This window comes from Strigops habroptila, chromosome 4 (assembly GCF_004027225.2).
Source record: "Strigops habroptila isolate Jane chromosome 4, bStrHab1.2.pri, whole genome shotgun sequence".
Classification (NCBI taxonomy): domain Eukaryota; kingdom Metazoa; phylum Chordata; class Aves; order Psittaciformes; family Psittacidae; genus Strigops; species Strigops habroptila.
Window position 1 is genome coordinate 34,787,871 of NC_046358.1, and position 14,720 is coordinate 34,802,590.

Consider the following 14,720-nt stretch of genomic DNA (forward strand, 5'->3'; position numbering starts at 1 on the left):
TGCCCTAAGGGAAAGGCCGCCTCCGGTCACGGGACCGGCTCCGGCCGGCGCCCCGCGGCGCTGCCCGCTCCGCGCCAGGTCCCGCCCGAGCCACCGCGGCCCGCCCCGGACCTCAGCACGCACCCTGCCACCCGCCACGCGCCGCCGCCCCAACCACGCCCTGCTCCGCGAGCCCGCCGAGGCGCCCGCCCATTGGCTGCTACCTCAGCCATCGCCTTGCCCCTCCCTCCCGTCATTGGACGGGCCCCGCTGCTCGCCCGTGCCCCTCCCGCCACCTCGCGCTGTGATTGGCTATCTTATCTCCTGCTCTTCGTTCCCGGTTCTAGCTCTGCTAAGTGATTGGACGACTTTCACCTCGCGGCTGCACCGCCCTCCGAACTTCCCGCTTTGCAATTGGACAAAGCCCTGCCTTCCCCTCGCTCCCCTCCCACCTGATTGGCATGAGCGGCTCTCATTGGACCCCGTCCTCTGGGCCCCGCCCCCTGTCTCTGGCCTCCGCTGCCAGCCTCGCACGCGCGCCGATGCGTCGTTGCCGAGCCCATCCTCGAGCGTGACGTGTCTGCCGGCGATTGGGGGAAGTGGCGGCTTGCGCTTCCGGTGCGGCGCGGCCGGGCGGGGGTGGCGGTGCGGGCGCGGGGTGGCGGAGCGGGCGCAGCGCGGCGGAGCGGAGCCGGCGGGATGGAGCGGCCCGGGCGGGCTGCGGCGGCGGCGGGCGCGCAGCCCCGCGCTAACGGCTGCAGCGGCGCGGCCCACGGCGCGCTCCGCAACGGCTACGTGCGGGGTCTGCCCGCGCACGACACGCAGGTATGCGCGAGCACGGGCGCCCCCCGCCGCACGGGTGGGGCCGGCGCCTCGGCGGGTGCGTGATCGCCCCGTGGGCTCCGGCGGCGGGAAGGGCTCGTGGGGCCGGCTGCGGGGCGCCCGGGGGCTGTCCTTGGCGCTTCCTTCCAGGCGAGAACCGCCCCAGTGCGTCGCGGCGCTGCCGGCCCCGTGCCTCGTCCCGCTGTAGGAGCCGGCAGTGCCCCCGGGGAGCCGCGGGAGCTTGCGGCTGCCCTTACCCGCGGCGGCCGCAGGCGGGTCCGGGAAGCCACCGAGGCGCGGCTGTTGGGGAGTTCGGTACAACTTTGCTGGCCGGTGGGGTCGGGTTTGTGCCCCGCGGCCCTGCGGTGCGGAGAGAGGGCGGCGGGCAGCGCCTCGGTCACGGGCGTGCCGCGGAGGGCTGCACCCGGCGGGTGTTTGTTCGCCAGGCTGGAAACTTGAGGTGGAACGGCTGGCCCTCGAGTTACGGCTGTAGCTTTACTGCAAGGCTTTTGTTTTTGCTGTTTAGCAGCAGAGCTTTAAACTTAAAGCTCACTACAATATAATCGGTCTGTGCTTTCAGAGAAAAGGTTTTAGCAGTTCTTCACTATTGCTTTATTGTTACAGGTGTGATGTGCAGGGCTACAGGTACAAGTAGCCTGGAGTAGGGACTTCCCTCTACAGAAGAGTTAATGTTTGATGCAGCACTTCCCGTCTAGCTGTATTGGCACCTTGTGATGCAAGTGTCTGTGCTTTCAGACTTCTCTTTGTTTCTCTGCAAAACACTAAAATTTTGTGTTACAGTGTAAGGAACTTAATGGCTGTCATTGACGCAAGCCTGGCTGTATGGAATAAGTTGTGTTACCTCAGACACCTAAAGCTGCTTTAGAAGAGCCTTCCTCCATGCCATCTGTCCTGTTTGCTCCATGTTTTTACTCCTGTGCTGCCCCTTCTGTTTTTCCAGTGTAGGTTTGTGCAGTCACTGTGTGAACCACATTGAGAACTGATGCAGGGTGAAACTAAACTTCCCCCCGGACCCACCCCCTTTGTTAAATATAAGCCAGGACACTTACTGCATTTCTTTCACTGGATGGATGCTCGTAGTCTTGCCCTGGCATTTGGGAAGTGATAGCACAGTGTTGGGAGTGAACAAATAGAGGAAGAGGGTTCAGTACCTTTGTTTGGCAGCAGTGTCAGCTTGTACTGGTTTGGGGAGCTATGGTACTGGTAGTCTGGCCTTGCAAACACCAAGCACTGCTGACTCTAAAACCGTAAGTGTAAATCTTTGCACTAAGACCAGTCATGGTGGTGGCGAGCATTCTTCTGAGTAGTGTTCCTTCCCTGTCACGCCCCAGTGCTTTTTAAGAAGGAAGTCTGAAGACAGTTATGCTTTTCTGCTTCAGAGGAACAGAGAAGTGGTTAGGGAAGCTTTTCCTCAAGGATTTTTTCAGCCGTATCTGGAAAACATGGGAGATACAGCATGTGAATGTCAAAACCATCTATGTCAAACTGAGGAAGCTTAAAAATCTTGCTGGTTTATGAGACATTGTAGTCAGTCAGTAGCTTGCATGGGATACTATGCCCAAATATGTCTTGGAAGCCTGAGGTGTTTGAGGTAACTACTTGTGAAGCGGGGGAAGATTCATTGGCTTTTTGCTAAGATTTCTTAGACCCACTTCTCAAAAGCTTAGCGGCATTGGCAGAGGCTGCAAGAAGACTATAAGAAAGTTTTGTATGTTCCTGGCAGCTGCGTGCTGGTCAAGCAGAAATTTATAATTAGGAGTCTTGCATTCCTTTCTCTATAATTTTATGTGGGCCAGATTGCTAACTTTCAAAATAAGGTTCTAAATGTTAGAGCTTGACTGGAAGAAGTGAGTGTTTAGGGGTACTAGTCATGTACAGCTTTCTCAAATAGCATCAGTGGTGGGAGCTTAATGCTACCAAAGATATGGTTGCTGATGTATCAGAGATTTGGCTACTTGATTGGCCTTTTGGCTTTTGAATTTTGGTTGTTGGTCCTTTGCACAGGAGAAGGAAAACATGTTAATGCTTACCATGCGTTGAATATATTTGTCTGTGTATGTACGTACCACATACAACGCTTGAGAATCTGCAAGTGAAGTAATCAAGTACCAGAAAGGAGGGAGCTTGCACGCGAGAGTGCAATTCCTACTTAGGAGAATAAAAGAGAAAAGTAAAGGTGAGGAGGGGAAAAGGTGCTTTTGCAAGAAAGTCCTTGAGAGAAGTAGGAGGCAAGAAGAGGTCTAGATAAAGTGACTATATTGATGGGAAGAGGAGGGAAAAGAAAAAAAGCATTGGTATAAAGAAGTGTTGCACTGGCAATTTATCTGGAAAAGCCTGGAGCTTGTGAGAGGAGAGCTTAGAGACAGGGTATTACATCACCGTGCCCTCCTGTAGGGCTTGATAGCGGAAGAAAGCTTTACCCATTTTTAACTGTGTGAAAAAAGGAGTCTGCCCCTACCTAGGATCTCTCTGCTGCGGTTAGCTGAGTAAGTTTTGGGTTTTTTTGGGGGGTGGCTGGGTTTGTGTTTTGTTTTGTTTTTACCCTAAATTGTCCTTATGACACAGATTTCAGGCTTTCCTTACAAATCCCTCTACAAAGACTGGTATTTAACATAGCGTGGGCTCTTCACCGTTATTCCAGCATGAGCAGTAATCTGTATATGGGTTCAAAACTGATTTAATACTTCAGTGTTATACTGCACTATGTAGGATGAAAGCCTGACATCTCAAAGGGTATTGTCATGATGTGAGGAAATGAACACAGCCAGGAGAAAGCAAGCAAGTCTACATAAAAGAACAGTGAAGTTACCTCTTCAGGTTCTGCGTGATTCTACTTTATATGTCCTTCTGGTCTGTTGGAGAGAGCGTTGAGAGAGAGTTGGAGAGTTCAGTAGAAAAATGGTAGTTAGGATCTATCAAAACACTTGTGGGAATAATAAAGAGTGCAGGAAAAATTGCTTTTTCTTTCTGCAATGCAACTTCAAACTGGAATGTGTTTCTCTGTTGGAGTGCTTTGCTCTGAAGCAAATGGCTAATGGTTTTCTAATACTGCATCTGAAAAAAAAATTCTTACTTAAAATAGGGAGATGGGGACATCTTTAATGGGACAAGGTGCCCTTATTTTCCATTACAACTTATTGGAATCTACCTATCATTGTGAACACATTTTTAGTAATGTGGTTTTTTGGATTTCTTAATTGAGCTTCTCACCTTGGAATGGTTCTGTTATGCCTCTAGAAGTTGAAGAAGAAATCATCTCAAACTAAAAAAAAAATGGAATATACGTTTTAGATATCAAGTTCTTAATTTCTGTTGTGCATGGTATTTCCAAGCCAGATAGGACTGGAATGATCTAAACAAATTTTAATTTCCTTCATGTTTCTAGAAGGTCTGCAGATGCCATACTGTAGCAATCTCCAGATAGCTTATTGCATCCATGCCTTTTGTAAATGAGGTCTAATACTACTTCCTCAGGAAGACAAGGAATAGTTTGGTTGAAGAGAGTAGGAGGATGGTGGGATTTGCATTCCTTTGAAGCTGTCACTAGTCCTGAATTCTTACAGTGATTAAAACGGGCAGCGTAGATTTTTAATCTTTTGGTTTGTTTTTTTTTTTTCTAGTGCGTACATGCTAAATCCAGCGTGTGTGGTCCTGTGGTTGTGTTTGGGTTTTTTTAGAGAGCAATCCTACCATTTGTAGGCTCATTTCATGAGATAGTTCAGGATGTATGGGAATGATGGCTTCATCTTGATTTTTATAGATGCTTTTGCTGGAATTAAGGCTAGTATAATTTCTTTGGGAAAGCATAATTACAATGACGAGTGCAACAAAGACTGGAAGTTTTTCTTGTTATAGTGAGTTAGTGGTAGCAGCAATGTGAGTAAGTCCTTGTTTCAGATAAAGTTTAGGATAAGATAAAGATGTTAAATAACTTTGAGGACAGAATTGTTTTGGTTTTCTGTTTTTTTTTTTCTCTTTCCGCATCTGCATGCAAAATTAAAATGTAAGTATTTCTGATAAAAAGAAATAACAATTGATCCTAAAGAACTGAATCTCATGAACTTATTCACGAAGAAGTGATCGTTCTCTCTTACTAAGCATTCGTGAGACTGCATCTTGCGTATCATGTCCAGTTCCAAGCTCATCAGAAAGATGCTGACATAGTCATGTGAATCTGTGACGCCAGTGGGGGGGCCCAAGCAACAGGAGAGGCTGAGGGGATCTGGGTTTGCTCAGCTTTAGGAGGAGAAGGCTCAGCTAGCTGGCTGGAGCGTATAGAGAAGGGGGAGCCAGACTTTTGGAAGTGTGTGGCAATAGCATAAGAAGCAACAGATGTAATTTGGAAGAATGGGAAATTTTGATTACTTATAGGGAAAATAGTTTTTCTATGAGGGTGGTAAAATACTGGAAGAGGTTGTGTCCTGGGTTCAGCTGTAACAGAGAGGTTGCGGAACTTCCATCCTTGGAGGAGGTCAAGACTAGGCGAAATGTGTCTCTCAGCAGCCTGAGACTTGTTTTGAGCTGGGAGTTGGAAGGGGCCTCCAGTGGTCATCACATCCAACCTTGGTTATTCCATGGTTACGGAGATAAACTTGTGGATTGCGGGAGGGTTTGCCCAGGTGTAGACATTAGCGTTTAATGCCCGAACCCACATAAAAATGTGTGCCTTGGGGCTTGTAGCATGTACTCTTGAGGCTTGCATCAGACCTGAGGAAAGAAATTATTACTTTGTGCCTCTTGCTTGGCATTTTGATTGACTCTGTTTGTTGTGTCAGCAACATAAAACTGAAGTGAGTAGAAAATTGGCTGACCTAGAAAGACCGATCTCTGTCAGATGTTTTAATTGATAAAACTTATTTCTGAAACAGCGTACCTTGCATGAAGATACTTTTCTAATACCAAATTCAATTACAGAAGACTGTAAGCCTTTGTGGAAAGAATAGCTGCACAGCATTTTTTTTCTGGCTAGATGAATATCTGAGGCCACAGTATTAAATTAGTAGATGTAGTGCCAGTGAGAGTTTGTGTATCTGTACTAGTATGCAAACAAACAGCCAGGGTAGCTGCTGATGTGACTAGCTTCCCTTAGGTTTGAATATGTGCTACTGAGAAGTCAGTTTGGATAAAGTGTGAAAATCTTTCACTAATATTGGGACTGCCATTTCAAATTTAACTGGTGATAAGCCTTAAATGCTGTAATTGTTATAAATGTATGCAAGTTCACTTTTTGTTATTATAACTACTTGAGTGGTAGGTCATATTGTATTTTCCTATCTTAATCATACAGCAGAAATGCTGTTTTCCCAAATGTCATGCTTTCAATTTCTTGGGGGAAGAAAAAAAGCTTTATCATCTATTGACATCAGTTTATCTAGGAGGAACATAAAACATTGGCCCAGCTGCAGTGAGGTTTCCAGTTATTTTTTTTTCCTTCATTTGGAAAGCACTCCTAGAAAAATAACCATAATAACCAAAATAACTTCCCAGGGAAGTATTGGAATCACTGTCCCTGGAGGTGTTCAAAAAACGTGCAGATGAGGCCCTTAGTGGCATGTTTTAGTGGTGGACTTGGCAGTGCTGGGGTAAAGGTTGGCCTTGATCTTAAAGGTCTTTTTCAACCTGGTCGATTCTATGATTTTTGATTTAAAAGTATAGTCTTGAAGAATGCTTATAGTTGACAAAGCAGGAGTTGAAAAGTTTAGGAAGTAATAGGGCTTAATGTCTGTAAAAATAAGCGAGAGCAAATTCTAAAGTATGTTAGGAATGCTTTCAGAGGTATAAAGCCTAGAAATTGACTTGTTACTGAACCACTAAGGACTTAAGCTGTGTTTGGAAATCTTTATTGTTAAACGCATTTAGTAACTAAGTGTGCAGTTAAGGAATTCTCTGTCAAAATGTTGTACACCTAAATGCTACTGAATGTATTAAAGTAACATATTAGGTTTAAGATAATTTAAGGTAAACTGACAGAAAAAAGTATATTCTCAGTAGGATTCAAACTGTCAGCCATATGTAGCAAACCCAGCCTTAATGGCATCATTCACTTGATAAAAGGAGGAAAAAAAACCCAAAAAAAAAAAAAAAAAAAAGGCACAACCCCCCCCAACCAACCAAAAAACCACAACAAACCCCAAACAACACTTAAACATTATGAAGATTTACGCTTTTTGTGTAGTTACAGCAAGCGCGTCTTAACAAAGAAAGACCAAATTTGTTGGGAGTAACTAGTTGCAAATCAAAATATTTGTCAATACCTGTCAACAAGAGCAAATATGTAAGTAGGAATATAGGAATACATTCCAGTGTTGAAGTCTGGTTTGTAAAACAATTTCCCTTTTTTTTTTTTTTGGGGGGGGGAGAGGAAGCTTAAACTGTGATTCAAATCAATTCATTCTAATTTTGGTACTAAATACTTGGTCCTTTTACCCATGCAACAGTCTGAGATCTGAAGTCTAAGAGCAAAGCAGTACAAGGAAAAAGGCTGGCGGTGACAGGGGCATTACCACAGAATAACCTAGCAGTTTAGAGCAGTTGCCTGTGTGGAGTTTTCACTGCTGTAGTTTCTGTCGTGCTGATTCCTGTGATCCTTTAGAGTAAACATGACTGGTTCTGAGAGTGGAGGCACATCCTAGAGCAGAGGTGCATCCCACGTTTTTCCGTTTTGTTCACTATAGTTGGGAGGAATCTTCGATGAAAACAAGCAACTCATGGAAGTGGTCTTCCACATTCTGTTTCTTAAAAAAAAAAAAAAAAAATAAAATAAGAAAAAGCTGCAAAGCTGCTGATAGAATTTCTGCAGTATGTGTGGGGTGCAGCAATGAGAAGCTACTAAATTTTAACAAGCATTTAGCAAAGTTGTGCTCCAGCATAAACAGTCCTTTCAAGGTGTTTACATAAAGTCTGCCCGGTTCATCTCACTTTGTTCTTTCTGGCAGCATGAAATCAACCAACCTCTTTAATACACAGTGTGAGGGTTTTCCTGGGATAGCACCATAATCAGTACTTCTCTCTTGCTGTGTGGTGTGCCTGTTGCACTTGTAGCATCTTCTCTCCCTAAAGTATATGCCTGCCATGCAAGATATGTAGCCAGATGCCTGTGATAAATCCTGTGTGTTGCCTACAGCAGCATCTGCAAACATTCCTGTGTTCAAGCATGGCTCGTGTCTTCTCACAAAACTTCACCTTCTCTAGTGCTTTGGAGGTTAAGCATGGTACCCTTCAGTCTGAGAGTGTTTGGCTTCTTGTGTGCTCCTTTGTATCTACTGATTTCTACCATGCTGACTTTGTTTAGGATGAGTTCTTATACAAGTTGTCTGCTGACACAGGTGTAGCAAATATACTGAAACCCCTTTTTCCTATTGGCTTTGAGAAATAAGTTTTTAAAGAAAACAAAGTGAGATTCAGACTAATGCCAGTCTCATACATGACCTGTTTTGTGTGCTGACAGTGAAAGCAATACTAAAATCTATACCAGTTTACAGGTTTCCTTTTACTTTCTTTGTAAATCTATGACAGGGTGAGGTATGGTGGTTCTTCTATGAAGATCCTACTGTCCAAATTTAGAAAATGGAAAATGGTGAATGGTACTAGAAAAATCAAATTTACTGCTAACTGTTGTTTATGAACTGCAGTTCTTTTATGTTCTGATAAAGGAGTTATCTTCAAATCTAGTGGGATAGCGGAGGTTGTAATCAATAAAGCATGCAATTGAATATATTCTAGTGTGAATTTATGCTCAGTGGGGTGGCTTAAATGAGAACTACTTTTGTTTAGGTTACACTATTCTGTCCCTAATGTCGGATGACCTTTAACTATGCTAAGGTAATTGCAAAAGGGGTATTATGTGAGGTATTATGTGAGATATTTTCTATATATGTCATTAAAGAATTTGAATAACTTGGGATAGACAGAAATATCTTTTCTACCTGTGGAGCTGAGGTCTTATTCTGATAGTACCGGACCTCCAGATACTGCAAGATCTAATGCTGTCTGGAGGCCAACGTGGCCCTTATAGCATAACTTTATGCAGTGGTTGGGCAAGAGCATCAGGTTGGGTGTGCTTGTGCCACATGTGCGTACATAGAATCATAGAATAGTTAGGGTTGGAAAGGACCTTAAGATCATCTAGTTCCAACCCCCTGCCATGGGCAGGGACACCTCGCACTAAACCATGTCTCTGCCCAAGGCTCTTTCCAACCTGGCCTTGAACACTGCCAGGAATGGAGCATTTACCACTTCTTTGGGCAACCCATTCCAGTGCCTCACCACCCTCACTGTAAAGAACTTCTTCCTTATATCTAATCTAAACTTCCCCTGTTTAAGTTTGAAGCCATTACCCCTTGTCCTACCCCTACAGTCCCTAATGAAGAGTCCCTCCCCAGCATCCTTATAGGCCCCCTTCAGATACTGGAAGGCTGCTATGAGGTCTCCATGCAGCCTTCTCTTCTCCAGGCTGAACATCCCCAACTTTCTCAGCCTGTCTTCATACGGGAGGTGCTCCAGCCCCCTGATCATCCTCGTGGCCCTCCTCTGGACTTGCTTCAGCAGCTTCCATGTCCTTTTTATGTTGAGGACACCAGAACTGTACGCAGTACTCCAAGTGAGGTCTCACTAGAGCAGAGTAGAGGGGCAGGATCACCTCCTTTGACCTGCTGGTCACGCTTCTTTTGACGCAGCCCAGGATACGGTTGGCTTTCTGGGCTGCGAGCGCACACTGAAGCTGGCTCATATTAAGCTTCTCATCAACCAACACCCCCAAGTCCTTCTCCTCAGGGCTGCTCTGAATCTCTTCTCCACCCAACCTGTAGCTGTGCCTGGAATTGCCCCGACCCAGGTGTAGGACATCCACAATCCCATCCTCTGCCTGTTCTAGACATGCTGTCATGCTACTTAACATGCTTCAGATTTGCAGGGTGAACTAAATCTGCAGCCAGTTTTAGAATGTAATGTCTTCTGAATTGGAACTGTTTGTTGCCAATTAGAGAGATGAATATAATCAGACACCCTGATGTGTTCTGCTTAGACCAGTGCAATCTTTTCTACCTGTAGCTGTATGATGCTGCTGCTCAGTAACTGTTACAATGTTGTTCAATATGACTTTTTTCCCCAAGAGATTGGCCCAACACAGGCATTACTTGTGGCTGATGCAGAACGCCATCTCTTTGCTGCCTTGTCTAACCAGCTGGGTGGTGCGCTCTGATTTTTCTCCTGCAGTTGACTTTATTAATGTGATGATGCTCTTCTATGTGCCTGTGGTCAGGGCAGTACAGAAGAGAGAGATGTAGGTGAGCTTACGCCTGCTTTTTTGAACCACACGCTTAGGTGAACTCTTGACTTTTCTTTATAGTCTCCACTTAGATATGCAGTATGTTCTACTCCAAAGGTCATGGCTCACTTTATCGTAAGGCTTGTTGAAACCATAAAAGTCTTAATCTTGCATGCTTCTTCCCCACCCTCCAGAAAAATAAATGAATTACTAAGCTGTAGCCACCTGCTTTCTTGATCTCTGGAACTGAACTTGCTGCTCCTTGGCAGCAGCCTTGGAGCTCACAGCATGTAAGCCTTCATGTGAAGGCTAATGTGCAGATTCATGAGGCATGCTTGGAAAAACAAACTGGCTTGTATACTATATGTGGCTACTATACTCAATTCTAGAGTATTTGTAATCATTGTATCCTTCATGAAAAGTCTGTGGAATTGCATTCAGAGTATTTCTTTAACATTTAATTCAGGTAGGATAGCATAGGAGTTTCTCAGCTTTTGTCATTGTAGCTGACATGAGAGTAGAAGGATGTATAAATGCGTTGATAGAATGACACTGGGAGATCAAATTGATTAGAGTATGTGTTGAATCAATACAAGTATTCCCAAAAGGGCCGTTCTCAGTGAAATGGTTTTGACCATGTGGAATAACTTGTTTAGTTTTAGCATTTGTCACAAGCAGAGGCAACTCTAAAGGCCTGGAAAAAATTGGTATACCTCTGATTAAAATTGTTTATAGGTGGAGGTTTAGTTGGGTTTTGGTGTGGATGTTTGTTTGTTTGTTTGTTTTTCCCCAGTAGCTCTTTTTGGGTTTTAGGTAGCCTCAGATATACTCTCAGGATGTAGCCTTTCATTTCTTCCAGATGAACTGCCAGGTACGTGGGAAAGACATTAAAACCTTTGATGTGATCTCTATTTATTAGATGCTAGGTAATTTGTTAAGTAGTCACTAGCAGTTTTCTATTGCTACTGATCAGCTACTAGTAGACAGCAGAGGTAGCAGGTGTGTTGTGTGCCTGCTCCTGAATAGCTGCATTCAAAGCCAGATCTGTCAGTGTGAGGACACCAAATTTAACTTTTAATTCATCAAGCTGTGAAATTGTAGTAATTGGAGCTTTGTTGCACGATCTTTCTCAGACCTGGATGTAATAAAATTCTATGGTTTCATGAATTGGAGACATAGTGATACAGTTAAGCAATCCTGAGAATAAGAAAGAGAGAAAGCTTGCATGGTTTTTCTCTGCAGCGTTGGCTCATTGAGTCTGTTGATTGTCGTGTTGCTGCTGCCCCTCCTCTCTACCCAACAGCTGCTGGTTCTTGTTTGCGGAGATCTATGAACAAGTTTGTGGAACAGTGCTGTAAAGACTATTGGGGTCTAATAAATAACCTTCTGCAAACCATTATGTTTCCAACCTAGATCAGCACTGGAAGGACGCTGCACTGAAAACCTGATTAGCCTTAGTTGTGCAAGCCAGAAGGTGATGCAGATGGCTCAGGGTGGGAATAGGGCAGGGGCAGTTCCTTTGGCTGGCAGTATTCCTGAAGAAAACAGTGTATGAACCTGTAGCCTGTGTTAAAGCTTTAGATTGTCATCACTTGAGCTGCAGTGTGGTAAGCAAGTGTTTCTACACCTGTTCTGAAGCATGGTAGTTTTTTAACTTAAGCCACCAGTGTACACTGTGTGTTTTAAAAACTACTTCAGCATTAAAACTGGTCCCAACATGCTGCAAGTTAGTTATCTGCATCTGGGCTAAGTGCTGCTGCCAGTAAAAGAGAAGTTCCTACTGTGTCTTTGCTGTTTAGTTTCCACACTTGGAGCAATTCTGAAGTCCCCAGTGACCAAATTGAGGATTTGCTCTGGTTAAAACTTGATTTGAATGTCTGTATTGGCAAAGGGAAGAGGTAGAAATGAGTATCTGGAGAGGAATGTGCTGGTGCAGTTCATACTCAGTGACTACATAGCTATAGCGTATTTGTATCCTAAGAGCAGACCCTTGCTTCTGAAAAATCACTTTCAAGGTATTAATGCCAGGCTTGAAATACAGACTTGCTCCAGCATCTGAGATGAGCAGGTGTCACTTTCCAGATAACACAGTGTTTGGTGAGGCCAGAAAGTATGTGTGCCTTTATGGATTCATCAGCTGTTACAGAGGTTAGTACAACGCTGGCTTCCTTTCCCGCATGATAGTATGAGTGCCATAGGTGAACAGCTGGGTTTGTTCTGTCTGCTGGCCCTCACTCCTCATTAATTATGTGCTGTTGTCCTTTTTTGATCTATTTAGGATTAAAACTCTTTCCTATGTGTTGATGTTTCTTTGATTAGTGTATTTTTTAAAATACATTTCTTGGATCTGTATTTATTTGGTGCTACAGATAGGGATTTATATATAAGAGAGTGTTCTTTCACATGTAGCTATTCTATTACAGGGTAGCTATTCTGTAACTTTTAGGAATACAGATAGCCATTTGCATCTAATGGCTGGGTTTCTATGTTTTGATACATTGATCTTTAACTTTTTATACAAAACAATGATGTTTTTCCCCCAGTGTTATGTTGAGTGAGCCTTTGCCTTGTAGCTGTGAAGTTTTTCTGTAGTAGTCACAAATATTACATATTACAGTAACTGTACTTGAGATGGCCATGCACATGTATTATACAACTAATCAAACTCTTTGTTTTGCATACCAAAAGATGATATGCAAGTTGCAAGATGACTTTTAGTCTGGATTTTATGCAGAAAGCTTTGCATTGTTCTGTGTGCTGACATATATGCAATGTTGAGACTGTTTATACAAAGACTTTTTTGTCTGGTGTCATGTCCTCCTCATGGATGAGTACAATGTTTACGTCACTATCTTTAGGTTAACAGTTATGGAGACACACAGTTTATGCTTGTTTTGTTAGAGTAATATAGGCTTACAAAGTTGAGCCTATTTTGATACTCTCCAGTTACTTTTTCAGTTCTCATAATCCTGAAAATGCATTGTTTAGATTAATAACGCTATTCATTTCTATTTTGTTTTTCCCTTGTAGTGAGCCTGGGAACCCTCACTGCTCTGTTAGTTGTGCCTACCTAGTTCTTGGTGCAGAGGAAGGCAGAGGTTTTTTTGTTTTGGTTGGCCTGGGTATAAGCAATGCTGTCTATGTACCTTTGCAAGCTAAAGAACTTTAATGAGATGTTAAATGGCACTAAGTTGGTAACTGTGACTTTGGTTATATCAACAACTTAGCTGCCTATGGAGACTGACAGTGTTTACCAGTCATGGCTAACCCTAGCTGAGAGTACTTTGAGTACTTGTAGCTGATTGGAAGGTCAGGGACTACTCTGAATGCCTATCTATCATTTCCCAAATGGATATCTCACAACAGCCTCTCTTTAAATTTTTACTGTAGGTAAATCATATTGTGCACAATGGAGGATTATACAAAAGGCCTTTCAATGAAGCTTTTGAGGAAACCCCAATGCTGGTTGCTGTGCTGACCTACGTAGGCTATGGTGTACTCACTCTCTTCGGATATCTGCGAGATTTCATGCGGCAGTGGAAGATTGAGAAGTGTCAAAATGCAACAGAAAGAGAAGAACAAAAGGTAACCCCTTAGAAATGATGAAGCTGAGGCTATAGCTTGAGCATTTCTTTGGGGAGCAGTGTTGTTCAAAGTTTTCTGCTGTTTTCCTTGTCTTCTGAAAGCCCCAGATACTGTGCTAGTACTGCTGTCATTAAACAAAATAATGTTTCTTTTAGTTGGATTATTTTTTGGCAGAGCAGTTCCCTCATCTGGTTCACTGCAAAGCTGCATCAACAGTTATATCAACATGCTGAGAGATGCCCCACCTGCAGAAACAAGGGTTTGGGGAAAAGAGACTGCATATGCCAGCATCAGCAGCTAAAGAAAAGCTTATCAAAAGATCTGGTTTGAGTTTGACAGCAGCAGGAGGCTTTCTGATGCTCTTCTGGTGGCTGTGTTTTGATTTGGAAGCATGCTATTAATTCTCTGCAGCCTAAGCAGTTGCAAAGAAAGGCTTGTGGATGAGAACCAGAGCACAAGCTGGATGACTTTAAATTCATCTGGAGTCCAGAACACTAGCAGGTTAGCTGGTGAGTAATCTGAGGTGCTGACTCCTGGCTCACTGATAGCAATTAATAGGAATTCATTCATAAAAAGACCTATTCACAAAAGCTTCTGTCACCAGGTGAATAGCCTTGCCTGCTTCAGCAGTTAATCTGGAATAGATAATACTAATTTTGAGTGGTTGTAAAATAGTTTTAAAGGCCTTTATTCCCCACAGGAATTAATTACTGTTAAGAAAGCTACTGTTTAAACTTGCAGTTTGCAAGCTATTTCCTGTGAACACTTAATGTGACCTCTCTTAGCACAGTGTGAATACCAGTGAGCTTTGCTCCAAAGGTGAAGTGGCTTACTCTTGCTGATCAGGATTCTGTTTTCCTCGACTGTTTCGGGGAGCCAGTCTGGCTGCTAAAATGTTAAGGGAGGTTGTTTTCCAGTTGCTGGTTTCTGTTTCTCTGTGCAGCCACACAAGCAGTTGGCTGGCAGAAAGTAGGGGGGGGGTGAGAAGGACATCTCACTAATGCAAACAAATAATCGGAAGCCAGGGAGTGGGAATGGTGGAAAAAAA

General features: G+C 43.8%; 1 protein-coding gene across 1 annotated transcript in view; it reads left to right on the forward strand.

Annotated features, from left to right (window-relative positions):
• The first annotated feature begins 580 nt into the window (after positions 1-580).
• The window catches only part of SPTLC2 (serine palmitoyltransferase long chain base subunit 2), a 79,687-nt gene continuing 65,547 nt past the window's right edge, over positions 581-14,720 (forward strand). Inside the window, exons 1-2 of the mRNA XM_030485341.1 lie at positions 581-804; positions 13,478-13,672. Of these exons, the coding sequence (XP_030341201.1) occupies positions 679-804; positions 13,478-13,672 (321 nt within the window). The 5' untranslated portion in view covers positions 581-678. The remainder of the gene's footprint in view (positions 805-13,477; positions 13,673-14,720) is intronic.